Here is a 15,186-nt window from a genome sequence, read left to right on the forward strand (position 1 = left end):
GGGAGAGCGTCTGTGAAAAGCAATTTTCAAGTTTTGCCACAGATTCTCGATTGGATTTAGGTCTGGACTTTTACTGGGCAATTCTAACACATGAATATGCTTTGATCTAAACCATTCTATTGTAGCTCTGGATGTAGGTTTAGGGTCGTTGTCTTGCTTGAAGATGAACTTCTGCCCCAGTCTCATGTCTTTAGCAGACAGGTTTTCTTCTAAGATTGCCCTGTATTTGGCTCCATCCACCTTCCCATGAACTCTGACCAAATTCCCTGTCTCTGCTGAAGAAAAGCATCCCCACAACATGATGCTGCCACAAAAAGTTCAATTTTGGTCTCATCTGACCAGAGCACCTTCTTCCTCATGTTTGCTGTGTCCTCCACATGGCTTCTCTCAAACTGCAAACGGGACTTCTTATGGCTTTCTTTCAACAATGGCTTTCTTCTTGCCACTCTTCCATAAAGACCAGATTTGTGGAGCGCACGACTAATAGTTTTGCTGTAGACAGATTCTCCCATCTGAGCTGTGGATCTCTGCAGCTCCTCAACAGTTACCATGGGCCTCTTGGCTGCTTCCCTGAATAATGCTTTCCTTCCCCGGTCTGTCAGTTTAGGTGGACGGCTTGGGATATTCTTTATAACCTAACCCTGCTTTAACCACTTTAGCCCCAGCCGCTGCAGATGTACTGCGGCAGGCTGGCGCTCCCAGGCAAACCGCCGTACATGTACGGCGCTCGCCTGGTAGGAGCTAGGGGGCGAACATGCCCCCGCTCATCAGAGGAGAAGCCAGTGCGTGTGGCAGGGGGCTCCGATGGCCGCCGGCCACTTGCAATCTCCTGCCGCTGACAGAGAAGGACGGACGGCTGATGTAAACACAGCCGTCTGTACTTCTCTCTGAAGTTGTCACAGATGTCATGTGATCCTGCTATATAGGATCACATGTCTCTGTGATGACTTCACAAGCCACGCCCCTAGGGTCACATTTAACCCCTTGATCACCAGTACTGTTAACCCCTTCCCTGCCAGTGTCATTTTTACAGTAACAGTGCATATTTTTAGCACTGATTACTGTAGTAATGTCACTGGTATCCCCAAAAGTGTCAAAAATGTCAGAGGTCCAATCTGTCCGCCGCAATGTCACAGTCCCGCAAGAAATCGCAATGACTTAAAATCTTTCCCGTAGTTAGTAAACGCAATAGCTTTTGCGCAAACCAATCAATACCAAAAATATGTAGCAGAAAACTATTTGGACTAAAATGTTAAACATTTTTGATTTTTACATTTTTTTTTGAGAATTTCATATAAAAGAATGTAAAAAATATTGTTATTTTTTCAAAACTGTCGCTCTTTTTTTGTTTATAGCGCAAAAAATAAAAATTGCACAGGTGATCAAATACCACTAAAAGAAAGCTCTATTTGTGGGAAAAAAGGACGTCAATTTTGTTTGGGTACAGCGTTGCACAACCGCGCAATTGTCCGTTAATGTCACGCAGTGCCGAATCGCAAAATAGGGCCTGGTCATTGAGCAGCCAAATCCTCCGGTCTGAAAGTGGTTAAACGTCTTCTCACTTTATCCCTGAACTGTCTGGTGTGTTCCTTGGCCTTTATGATGCTGTTTGCTTACTAAGGTTCTCTAACAAACCTCTGTGGGCTTCACACAGAACAGCTGTATTTATACTAGGGCTGGGCGATTTTGGCTAAAAAAAAAATCTTCGATTTTTAAAGAAAAATTAGAGTTTCGATTCGATTTTCGATTTTTTTTCCAATGCACTTAAAAAATGACTGCAGACATCAGATATAGTGTCAAAAGTGCAACTTTATTGCTATTTTAACTCCTCAAGAGTTAAAATGCGTAGAATCCCAAAACAAAAAGTAAACGAGGCTCTGTCATTCAACAATTTCAAGCTTTAACCCAGGTTTAAGCAAAACTAAAGTGTAACAACTTCACAGTAGCTTAAATTTTCTGTTCAAGAAATCCAGATAATTACAAATTTTGTAACATATAACATTACAATTAAAAAAATAAACTCTTCTCAGTGTGAACTGTGAATATAAAAAATGAAACGTGCCTGTGGCAGACATAAAGCCTGCTCAAAGAGTGAACAAATGTAAACTAAGTTTTAACAACAAAACACGTGCTTGTTAGATCTCTGAAACATTGTGCATGCTCAGAGTCATTCTAAACATTTTTTGCAAGAAAGATGAGCCTGTCCACAATCTCTGGCTTAAGGCAGGCCCGGTTGCAGGTAACTATTCCCCCACCCACACTAAATACCCTCTCTGAAGGGGCACTAGTGGCTGGAATGGAATAGAAAGATATTTTTTAGCCAGTAAGCTTAGCCTTGGAAAGTTGGGCTGATGCAGCTTCCACCATTAAAGAGGATCTGTGTCTGGCTCTATGTCTGGAATAAGGAAATACGTTGCAAGCTCAGTCTCAATTTTAGTTTTCTCAGATTGTGGGTGTGGCATGGTGGATGGTGCACTGTTTTTAAAGAAGGCACCCAGAGTCATTTTCTTTTTTGGTGGCAATGGTGGTGGGGTGTTCTTCTCTTGAACAGCTGAGGGACCAGCTTCCTCTGTGGTAGAGTTGCAGAGAGCAGAGATCTCAGACACCGCTCTTTTTTTGACAACTTCCAGTTTGCTAGCATCAATGTAGGTTGTATGGAACCTCGGGTCTAAAAGTGTGGCCATGTCCAAAAGTTCCTCTTTCTCCAAATCAGAGTATTTACTTTCGAGGTAACGCATGATGTCAGCTTTGATTGTTTTTGTTAGCTCCAAATCTTCCTCCTCTGGCAGGAGGAGACTTGTTTTAAACAAATGCAGCACTGGTTTGATGCATGACACACTGACATATGATTCCCCTGACAGTGCATCAGTGAAGTCCTGGAGAGGTTTCACTGCTTTGTTGGTGGCTTCCAATACTTCCAAATCTTGCCACGTGGGAACAAGATGACGCGTTTTCTTGTCCGCACCCAGGACACGAGTTATTGCCTTCTCTTGCTCAAGAAAGCGCTCAATCATCTTTTGACGAGACCCCCAACGTGTTGGGGATTCTGAGATCAAAAGATGCTGGTGAAGTCCAAGCTCAGCCTGCAACTCTGTCATGTCTTGCCTTTTTTTCCAGCTGTAGGAGAAGGCTGATACAGCTTTTTTGCAGACCCCTATGGCCTGATCGATCCTTGGATCCTTTACACCATTCTCTGTAATAAATGTGAAAAGATATTTAGTATATTTTATGTTCTGGCTATTAATTTATGAGCAAACAGTACTTTACAATGTGCAAGTATTGTGCACCTATTTATTCTTACACCAACTCTTACCTATAGCATTGTGGAGTCTGTGGCCAAAACACTGCAAGCTGGGCCAGTTGTTGTCTTTAAGGGCTTTTATGATGTTGGTGCCACTATCAGTTGTCATGCAGACGAGTTGTTCCTCCGAAAGTCCCCAGGAGCTGAGAGCGTCTTTTAAGCCATGGGCAATTATGTCACCAGTGTGGTTGTCGGGGAAATACGCTGTCTGAAGGCAGATGCTGCGCAGAGTCCAACTAGTGTTGATGTAGTGAACCGTCAGACTCCGATATGGCTTCATCGTCCGGCTGGACCACAGGTCCGTTGTGGCTGAGAAAAACTGCATCTCCTCCATCTCACTGCGGATCTTTTCCCGAGTTGTATTGTACAGGTGAGGCAGCGCTACTTCGGCGAAATACTTGCGACTGGGGACAACGTACCTTGCATCTAATACTTTCATCATGTGATTAAAGCCTCGCTTTTCGACAGAATAAATTGGCAGCATGTCTGTGGCAATATAAAACGTGTTCGCCTCTGTAATCGCTTTCCATCGCGCTCCTTTCTTATCATAAGGCACACAGTTTGTAAAGCTGTCAGGAAGTGTAGTTTGCTTTTTAGCAGCAATAGTAGCCTTAGTAGGTGTGCTAGAGGAGCCGTTTTCGCTACGGAGCCGGCTGCACTTCTCCCATTCTTCGCGATGTTTATTCCTCAGGTGCTGGAAAAGATTTGTTGTACTGCTGCTTCCAGTAGCAACAGCCTTGAAACATAATTTGCAGCAAGGCTTCGTCTGTGTATTGTCTGCTGCATCAAAACTAAACCAGTTCCAAATTACAGAATTACCTGTGCCTTTCTTTGGAAGTAGTTCTTTGCTAGTGCTAGTAGTACTACACGCTGCCATGTTGTTAATTTTTTGACTGTGTTCTTTTAATAGACATTAGACAGTAAAAGAAGACGCGGGGGTGTAGCGCTGAGCGGGGAGGGAGGAGAGCTCACTGTGTGGAGGGAGGACTGAGGAGAAGGAGAAGCGCTGTATATGTGTGTCTGACGGACCACCGCCGCGCCTGGATGTGACGTCAGCTGCGGGCGGTGCGTCTGTACAGGGGCTGCGCTGGGATAGGTACAGAGAACTCCCCAGTAACCGGCCACCTTTTTTTAGTTTGAAACAATTTTTTTTTTTCAAACTCGAGTTTTTTCTGCCTTTTTCCGCCTTGTGCAGCCAGCCCCCCGCGTAACTACACACACCCTGGGCTCCAGCCAGCTCCTAGTCCGCCGCACAGGAACCGAACTCCCCAGTAACGGACCATCGCCGCGCCTGGATGTGATGTCAGCTGCGGGCGGTGCGTCTGTACAGGGGCTGCGGCGCGCTGTGATAGGTACAGAGAACTCCCCGGCCTGGATGTGACGTCAGCTGCCGGGAGAGGAAGCGGGCGGTGCATCTGTACAGGGGCTGTGATAGGATAGGTACCTATCCTATCACAGCCCCTGGCCTGTACAGACGCACCGCCCGCTTCCTCTCTTGGCAGCTGACGTCACATCTAGGCCGGGGAGTTCTCTGTACCTATCACAGCACGCCGCAGCCCCTGTGCAGACGCACTGCCCGCAGCTGACGTCACATCCAGGCGGTCCGTTACTGGGAAGTTCGGTTCCTGTGCGGCGGACTAGGAGCTGGCTGGAGCCCAGGGTGTGTGTAGTTACGCGGGGGCTGTCTGCACAAGGCGGAAAAAGGCAGAAAAAACAATTGTAGAAAAAACTAGAGTTTAAAAAAAAAAAAATCGTTTCAAACTAAAAAATCAATAAATCGATTAAATCGATTTATCGCCCAGCCCTAATTTATACTGAGATTCGATTACACACGGGTGGACTCCATTTACTAATTAGGTGACTTTTGAAGGCAATTGGTTCCACAAGATTTTAGCTTGGTGTATCAGAGTAAAGGTGGCTGAATACAAATGCACTCCACACTTTTCAGATATTTATTTGTAAAAAAGATTTATAATTTTCCTTCCACGTCAAAATTAATATGCCACTTGGTGTTTAGTCTATCACATAAAATCCCAATAAAATACATACACGTTTTTGGTTATAACATGACAAAATGTTGAAAATTACAAGGAGTATATATACTTTTTCAAGGTACTGTATTCGCTATCAAGGAGCATGTTGATAGACGATCAAGTCTTCTGCCCAGGTGGACAGGATTGTGCTGTGTAAATCTCAAGACTGGATTGACAGAAGTATAAATCTTCTTCTTTTGCAAGTCCTGCTTATTTACATTTTTTTAAACCCAGCAACAGTTACTTAACCACTTAAGCCCCGGAAGATTTTACCCCCTATTTTGCGATTCGGCACTGCATGAATTTAACGGACAATTGCGCGGTCGTGCGACGCTGTACCCAAATGAAATTGATGTCCTTTTTTTTTTTCCACAAACAGAGCTTTCTTTTGGTGGTATTTGATCACCTGTGCGATTTTTTGATCATGCGCTATAAACAAAAAAAGAGCGACAATTTTGCAAAAATAACAATATTTTTCACATTTTTTTTATATGAAATTCCCCCCCAAAAAATGTAAAAATCTAAATTTTTTAAAATTTTAGGCCAATTTGTTTTATGCTACATATGTTTGGTAAAAAAAAGTTATTGCGCAAAAGTTTGCGCAAAAGTTATTGCGTTTACTAACTAAGGGAAAGATTTTTGTCATTTTTGTTGTTTTTTTTAACGAGTAATGGCGGCGATCCACAATTTTTTTTTTTTTTTTTGCATGACTGCGACATTGCGGCGGACAAATTGGACCCTTGACTGACATTTTTGACACTTTTGGGGGTACCAGTGACATTACTACAGTAATCAGTGCTATACATATGCACTGTTACTGTAAAAATGACACTGGCAGGGAAGGGGTTAAGTGTGTCCCTAGGGGCGTGCTTCTTACTGTTATGGGATGTGGCTGTTTGTGTAACTACAGAGAAATACGATCCTGCATAGCAGGTCCGTATGATCTCTGCACTTACACAGGGGAGAATGACAGGCGGCTTTGTTTACATTAGCCGCCTGCCTATCTCTCGCTGTACCGGACGATCGCGAGTGATCGGCGGATATCGGGTCCTCCGCTCACACGCGCGGGGGGGTCCGTGAACGAGCGGGGGGCGGGAGCGCGCCTCGGGCAGCGCGCGCTCGCCCCTTAGAGCCTCACAGGCTAGCGACGTAGTACTACGTCACTTTGCCTGTGAGGGGCTGACTGCCGACGTAAATAGTCGTGCGGCGGTCGGCAAGTGGTTAAAGTTTCTACTCCAGCCATACTGTTAAACACACAGGTGAACACATAAAGGAATTTTTATCTGCCAAAAGATTTGTTTCTGTCTATCCAGCCCCAGGATTTACATAGCACAGCCCTCATAGAGGGGAGCATTCCCTTCTGCAGTTTCACTTTCAATTAACCACTTAAGCCCCGGAAGATTTTACCCCCTTCCTGACCAGGGGGTTTTTTGCGATTTTTTTACTGCGTGACTTTAACAGACAATTGCGCGGTCGTGCGACGCTGTACCTAAACGAATTTCCTTTTTTTCCCCACAAACAGAGCTTTCTTTTGGTGGTATTTGATCACCTGTGCGATTTTTTGATCATGCGCTATAAACAAAAAAAGAGCGTAATTTTTGCAAAAATAACAATATTTTTCACTTTTTTTATATGAAATTCCCCCCCAAAAAAATGTAAAAATCTAATTTTTTTAACATTTTCGGCCAAATTGTTTTACGCTACATATGTTTGGTAAAAAAAATCACAAAAAGCGTATTTTGATTGGTTTGCGCAAAAGTTATCGCGTTTACTAACAAAGGGAAAGATTTTTGTCATTTTTGGTGTTTGTTTTTTTTAACGAGTAATGGCGGCGATCTGCGATTTTTTTTTTTTTTTTTTTTTGCGGTACTGCGACATTGCGGCGGACAGATCGGACCCTAGACTGACATTTTTGACACTTTTGGGAGTACCAGTGACATTACTGCAGTAATCAGTGCTATATATATGCACTGTTACTGCAAAAATGACACTGGCAGGGAAGGGGTTAACTGTATTGGAGAGGGAGGGGTTAAGTGTGTCCTAGGGGCGTGATTCTAACTGTACAGGGACAGGTCTACTATTGTAAAAACAAAGATCAACGGTTCTACATAGTAGAACCGTCTGATCTTCATTTTAACACAGGGGAGAATGACAGGCGGCTTGTTTACATAAGCCGCTCTGTCTTTCTCCCGCTGTACCGGTGATCATAGTGTGACCGGCGGACATCGGGTCCGCCAGTCACACTCCCGCACTCCTCCATGAACGAGCCGAGGCGGGCGCGCGCTCGCCCGCTATTGGCTCTAAAAGGAGTGACAGGCTAGTGACGTTAATTAACGTCACTCTGCCTGGCCGGGGCTGACCGCCGCAGTAAATTTACTTGCGGCGGTCGGCAAGTAGTTAAAGGCCTCCTTCCCGCCCACACCCTCCCACTGTACAATGAAAGAAGAAAAAGCAGACTGATGAGCTTGTCTCTCTGTGACTGCTCTCCCCTGTCATCATTTCCCTTGCGTTTTAACACACCTTACTTATTCCTGGTGTTCCTGCCTCCCTCTCTCTGAATTCTGTTGTACAGGGGCTGCAAGAGGTTGATACCATGTCAGCTTTAGGTGCTTACACTGCTTGTTTTTGAATAAATTAAATTAAATTAAAGATGTACTATTAGGCTCGTTTCACACTGGGGAGACCTTTCCCGCGACATCTTGCCGCTCCCCATTTAGTGCAATGGACTCAAGTCACTCCAACTTAGAAATAGGTTCCTGCACTACTTGGGGGCAACTTCAGAGCGACATGCATTGACATCTGTTAAAGAAGTCGTTTGCAAGGCATGCTGTGCGACACAGCTTCAATGTCGGGCGAATTTGAAGTTGCGCTAGTGTGAACCGAGACTTACAGAGCTGCATTTTCACTTTTGTTTATTGACCTACACAGTGCTCCATTATTCAGAACCACAGGGTTAAACTGCCCCCTACAGGAGTAGGACACTAGGCAGAAAAAAAACTTGGCTACGCTTATGGGCAATCCTTGGTGGTATTCACCCCCCCCCCCCCTCTCTGCTCTAGACCTTCAGCTTTTTTTCTGCCTAGTCAGAAGTAAGGACCTAGTTCCCTGCTGGAATCTCTGGTCCTGGCAATTTTTCTTTTTAAATGTTTTTTGTTTCCCTGTTTTTTTTCCCTGCGAGATCTGCAATTGACAGCCGGACGACAGGCTGGATAATCTAGACACAGTGTTCCCCCCAGTCTGGCCAGCGAGCACGCACAGACCACAGTTCCGCGCTAGGTCGGTCGCGATATAGCTCCACTGGACAGGGGCTGGCTTGCAAGTTAAATGCCTTGCGCGGTCACATACGACTGAGTCTTGGCTTGACTCACACCGTTCCTGCCTGCCGACAGCATCCCCATTTCGATAGCGAGGAGGTTCTGTCTGGGGCGGTGCCCGTCTGGTTTCTGGTATGGTGAGTAGCTGTCCCCCTTTTCCCCTGGAGGGTTTTGGGGTGGATGCAGGCCCCTTTACCCTCAGCCCCCCCCCCCAATCTGCGGTAGTGTGGTGAATCTGACTCGGCCACCTTGCACGTGGCCCACCCTGCGGGGTGTGTAGCCATGCTCCCTGATTTACCAGATAGTGAGGAGGATTCCTCCACACCTGTAGCTGCGCACGAGAAGGCGCTAGTTGACCCACTGTTTGCATCTGTGCGGGAAACTTTAAAAATGGAGGATGCAGCTGAAGCTGCTGCGGAGGTGCCGGTCCCCTTTGGCACCCAAAAGCCGCCGAGCGCGGCAAAAGTGTTTCCTTATCCATCCTATTTTGACAGATTTAAAAGAGTGGGAGCATCCTAAACGTCCCTTTGTGGTTCCTAAATGCTTTGCGGTAAGGTACCCCTTTGAGGAGTCCCTCCTTAAAGAGGTTGTAAACCCAAACCTTTTTTTTTTTTTTTAACCTGAAAGAGAAACACATAATGAGCTAGTATGCGATTATGAAATACTTACCTTACAATGAGCCCCCGCCGTGCCGCCAGCTTACCTCTATGACGGGCGACCTGTTCAGTCGCCCGTCTTCTGGGAAAGCGGCATCCGGCCATTTGATTGGCCAGAGCCGCGGTGACGTCACTCCCGCGGGAGCCAACGGTCACGACACGGGGCTCTGAAGGAACGGCAACAGCGGCCATTCCTTCAGAGCGCATGCGCCAGTAATGTCACTGGCTGCATGTAAGGTAAATATCTCCTAAACGGTACATGTTTAGGAGATATTTACAGTACCTATAGGCTTACCTATAGGTAAAAGTTGCAGAGGAGGGTTTACTTCCTCTTTTAAGAAGTGGATTGTTCCACTGGTGGTGGACCCCAGGGTTTCCAGGTTGAACAAAGCAACCATGATTCCGGAATCTCAGGCTTTTAAAGATCCGGCTGACAGGAAGGGGAGTCTGTGGCCCGCAAAATGTTCACTGTTACTGGTTCGGTGATTAAGCCTGTCCTGACCATTGCCCTGGTGTCGCAAACTCTGACCATGTGGGCTAAACTTTTGCGCCGTGACCTAGAGGGTGAGCAGATTCCCCCTGCCGTTGCTGAATTTGCAGACAAGTCTGCGATGCCTCTTTGGATTCCGTTCTCCTGATTTCTAAGCTATCTGTTTTGGCAGTGGTGCTGTATTGTGGCTTGAGTATTGGTTTGCAGACCAGACTTCTAAAAAAAAAAAGCTCTTACTGATTTATCTTTTCAGGGTGATCGTCTGTTTGGGGCTACCCTGGATACATCATTAAGAATCTCATAGGGTGGAAGAATATCTTTCTTCCACAGTCTGGGGAGGGAAAAGAACCCCGTCACAGACGTGGCCCGTCTTTCTTAGCAAGAAGTTTTTTTTCGTCCCTCAGGGTCCACTGATAAGGGTTTAAAACCTTTCAAGTCCCCCTCGAGAGGTTCAGAGCTGCCCTGGTCTGGCAAGCCAAGAGCGGGTTTCGCTAGACCCGTGGACAAGGCTCCTTCTTCAGCATGAAGGTGCACCCTCACCCATGCCTAGGGCAGGGGGTGGCGTCTTTGCTTCGGGGCCCGTGGACCTCTTTGGTAAACGACAAGTGTGTCTATGAAGTGATACTGTTCGGTACGATAGTTTCGTTCTTGCCCACCAGAAAGGTTCTTTGCTTGCAAGCTCTCTTCGGGGCGGTGCAAGACCTGTTGCTTCAGGGAGTGTTGTCCCGGCTTTCGGTATCCAAACGGTTTCAGGGTTTTTTTTTCAAACCTGTTCATGGTCCCAAAGAAGGAGGGCAGGGTATGTCCGGGTCTGGACCTCAAGGCCCTTAATTGCTTTGTGCGTGTACAGAAGTTCAGAATGGAGTCCATTCGCACGTTGGTGGCGTCCCTTTCATCAGGGGGACTTTCTTGCTTGAAAAAAGATCTGTGCCCCTGCGCTTTAGGGCTTATGCAACTTGATCTTTTTAGAGACACGGCTCTGCTGGTTTAGTCGCCATTTCACTCCCAACAGGTCAGGGAAACCCAGATAGAACTCTAAAAGGAAAAATACAGAGGGCGCACCAGCCTTGTGTGTGTGTGTGTGTGTGTGTGTGTGTGTGTGTGTGTGTGTGTGTATGTATGTATATATATATGTATATATATATATATATATATATGTGTGTGTGTGTGTATGTATATATATATATATATATATATATGTGTGTGTATGTATGTATGTATGTATGTATGTATGTGTATATATATATATATATATATATATATATATATATATATATATATATATATATATATATATATTTGGAGGTTTACATCTCACTACTGTTTGTACCAGCGGACTATGCTAAGTGGAGACTTCTGGTGGACTCACTTTTTATCTCTGCTGTTAATTCATCTCCTGTGTAAGTATGATGTATATGCTTTTATAAAAAATAAATTGTTGCAAAGGTAATGCACTAGGCTGGTGCTCCCCCTATATTTTTCCTTTTAGAGGATTTTCTTGTATCAACATAAAGGATGCTTACCTGCACGATCCAATATGTGCCCGGCACCAGTGCTCAGTGCTTCCTCAGTTTTGCTGTGGGAGAAGAGCATTTATCATTTCGTGGCGTTACCCTTCTCGCCTCAGGTCTTCTCAAAAGTGTTGGCCCTGGTTCTGGCATTGCTATTTCAGCGGTTGATTGCTACCTGGATGACCTCCTCTTGCGAGTGGAGTCCTCTGCTGCCCTGATGGACGACGTGGAGATCAATATACAGACCCTGAAAGAGTTTGGCTGGCTTCTAAACTACCAGAAGTCTGCCCTGATTCCATCCATAAAATTGGATTATCTGGGTCTGACTCTGGAGTCAGCTCTAGCCAGAGTGTTCTTTCCTCTGGACAAGCTCCAGAAGTTGCAGGCTGCGATTCACCTACTGATGTCCTGCAGGTGGCCGTTCCTCTGGATTTGCATGCAGGTGCTGGGCCTAATGGTATCTACCTCCGAGGCGGTTCTGTTTGCACAGTTCCATACGAGGTCCCTGAAAAGGAGATCCTGGTAAAATCGGGCAAATATCCAAGGTCTCTGGACAACCAGATATGGCTGAGCCGGGAAACCAGGGGGTCTCTGGTCTGGTGGCTTCGCCTTCCGGGAAGGGCAAATCCTTTCTCCCCTTGTATTGGACAGTGGTCACCATTGATGCCAGTCTGTCCGGGAGGGGAGTTGTCCTGGGACTGAGCGCCGCTCAAGGTTGTTGGACGCTGGAAGAGTCCAGACTACCGATCGATGTCTTTGAACTTTGGGTCTGGATCACTAGATGGATCTAGTTTGGGGGCTTCTGCTGCGTATTCAGTCAGACAGTGCCACGGCTGTGGCTTATGTCAATCTCCAGGGCGGAACAAAGAATGTGTTGGCAGCCCTGGAAGTAGCCGGCATTCTCTAGGGGGCAGAATGCTTCGTTCCAGCCCTCTCTGCTGTAGACATTCCCGGAGTGGAAAACTGGCAGGGGGACTAACTCAGTCAACAGACGTTGGACCAAGGGGAGCGGTCCCTTCATCCGGATAAGTTTCATCAGATATGTCTCTGGAGGGAAACCACCCCCCCCCCCAGGTGGGTCTGTTGGCATCCCGGCTCAACAGAAATATACTGAGGTTTGTGGCAAGGTCAGGGGATCCTCTGGTGGACGCAACAGACACTCTGGTGGCCCCGCAGGACCAGTATCATCTGATTTACGGTTTTCCTCCTCTCAAGCTTCTGCCGCAGCTTTTGCACAGAACCGAGGCCAAGTGGATTCTGGTAGTGGCCCCGAACTGGCCTTGTTGGTCTTGGTATGCCAACCTGGTGCGACTGGTCGACGACGTCCCTTGGGGACTGCTTCTCATGGAGCATCTACTGTGCCAAGGGCCGATCTTCCATCCTGCCTTACAGTCGCTGGCTTTGACGGCCTGGCTGTTGAAAGGCAGGTATTGAAGGATAGAGGTTTCCCTGAGTCGGTGATTCGGACACTGCTAGAGGCTAGGAAGTCTACCTCTAGGAAGATCTACCATCGTACGTGGAAAGTGTACATTTCGTGGTGTGAGTCGATTAGAGTTTACCCTCTTTCCTTTTTGGTGGCTCGGATATTGGCTTTTCTTCAAAGAGGTGTTGAGCATAAATCGGCCTTGAGTACCATCAAGGGCCAGGTGTCTGCCTTAGTGGTCTCCTTTCAGCGACCCCTGGCCACGCTTTCCCTGGTGCGTACCATTATTCAAGGGCTTCGACATCTGACTCCACTGGTGCAGTCTCCTCTACTGCCTTGGGATCTGAACTTGGTGCTTTCAGTTCTCCAGAAGCCTCCCTTTGAAAATATTCGGGAGATTCCCCTGCTTACGCTATGCCAGAAGGTCGCCTTTTTGGTGGCTATCACTTCTGCTCACAGGGTGCCATAGCTGGCAGGGTTATCTTGTCGTACCCCTTATTTGGTGGACCACAAAGATAAGGTAGTTCTTTGCCCATGTCCATAGTTCCTTCCTAAGGTATTCTCTGATTCTTCCTAAGGTATTCTCTGATTTCCATTTGAATGAAGACATTGTGTTGCATTCCCTGTGTCCTAGGCCCAAACATTCAAAGGAATTTGCTTGCATGCCTTGGATGTGGTTCGGGTGATTCAGGTGTATTTGGCAGCCACAGAGTGTTTTCGGAGGTCAGACTCACTGTTCGTGATCACAGAGGGGCCAAGAAAAGGGCTGTCCGCTTCTTCTGTGACCATTTCCAGATGGATCAGACAGACGATGGCTCAGGCCTATTCTATCAGGGGTCAGGTTCCTCCTTTCCCTGTAACAGCGCATTCTACTCAAGCACTTAGTGCTTCTTGGGCCCTCTGTCATCAGTCGTCAGTGGCGCAGGTTTGCTGTTTAGAAAGTCTGTTCCCTCTTTGGAGGGTTATTGTTCAGGTGGGCTCCAGGTGTTTTTGTTGAGCTCCAGCTTTACCTGGTTGGCTATTATGTCTAGCCTTGGTTTTTTTTGTTGCCCTACCCCTCATGTTTGGCACTTCTTGAAGACATCCCTGTGATTCTAAATAATGGATTGCTGTGTCCGTCAATGAACGAAAGAGAAAAAAGGATTTTTGTAAAATTACTGTAAAATCCATTTGTCTGAGTTCATTGACGGACACAGCACCCACCGCTCTATGGAGTTTTGATATTTCTGACACTGCTCATTACTAAACTGAAGGCCTATAGCAGACAGGGGTTGTATACCACCTAAGACTACCCATAGGCGTAGCCAAGTCTTTTTTTCTGCCTAGTGTCCTACTCCTGTAGGGGACAGTATAACCCTGTGGTTCTAAATAATGGAGCGCCGATTCCGTCAATGAACTCCGAGAAATGGATTTTACGGTAAGTACAAAAATCCCATTTTTTTTCTGTGTTTTTTTTTTTTGCCAGAAGTTAAACTTTAAATATTTTCATTGTATGACATTTAGAAGCTTTCTCTTTTTTTTTTTTTTTACAGATACCTCTCAAAGAAACAAGGTCAACCGTGAACTGTTTCATTTAAAGGATGCACTGTATTTACAGTGCATTTTATCTATTATGTGAAATGGGAGAAGCCAGGATGATGCTTGAACTGGGATAGCCCATTTTTTTTCTTTTTTTTTTTTCTTTGTAGCAACAAAACTTTTTTGCCTTGCTTGACGTCTCCTAAAACACAAATTTTCAAGCACTTGTTATTTCTCTGTGTTTGCCTACCCTCTATTTTGTCATATTTTTTATTTATGTTTTTTTTATATATTGAGTTCTTTGAATCATTTTGCCTGTTGTCCATTTTTTTCCCTTAGTTTAGGTTTGATTTTTTTTTCTCCTTTTGAGATGCAGGACAATTTAGCATAACATTTTATTTGTAGGTTGGACAAAGACAAATATTGAAAAGCGAAAGGTAAAGAGACTAAAAGAAGTATATCTTTGAAAAAAATATCAATAAAGTTGAAGATATGGCCTTAATGCCCAGCTCGTTTGTCAATATGATGGAATTCGCATTCTTCAGATTTAAAAATAACAAGAGATATTTAAAGGATGGCCTTGCCCATTATCACTGCATAAACTTACATTATTTCCCTGTCGACTTCCAGGACAGCATTTGCGTAAGGAGGCTGCTTCCACCAAAACAGGAAACACTTCAACGAGAAGTCTTTAAATCAAGTCCCATGGGACTGCTCCTTCAGTTATCTTGTTTCCTTCTGTCTGACAGGTTTTCTTCAAGAATTATTTTGCGAAGGGGAACTTTCTAAAGCACTATCCTGCCCCCAAACCCCTGCCTCTGGAAAGTTTTTTTGGTTTTACTGACATCCCAGTAACTTTAAGGCCCACACCTGATGAGCAATCCTGTCATTGGTGAGAACTTGCCATCAACACCATCTATATTAGATGCATTGGTTGGGT

General features: G+C 45.6%; 1 protein-coding gene across 1 annotated transcript in view; it reads left to right on the forward strand.

The window, feature by feature from the left end:
• Window positions 1-14,300, forward strand: part of UBLCP1 (ubiquitin like domain containing CTD phosphatase 1) — a 68,269-nt gene extending 53,969 nt beyond the window's left edge. The window contains exon 10 of the mRNA XM_082257169.1: window positions 14,261-14,300. Coding sequence (XP_082113295.1) covers window positions 14,261-14,291 — 31 coding nt within the window. The 3' untranslated portion in view covers window positions 14,292-14,300. The remainder of the gene's footprint in view (window positions 1-14,260) is intronic.
• The last annotated feature ends 886 nt before the right edge of the window (window positions 14,301-15,186 follow it).

The sequence above is a fragment of the Pelophylax lessonae genome (assembly GCF_965119305.1).
Source record: "Pelophylax lessonae genome assembly, chromosome: 4".
In the NCBI taxonomy this organism is placed as follows: Eukaryota; Metazoa; Chordata; class Amphibia; order Anura; family Ranidae; genus Pelophylax; species Pelophylax lessonae.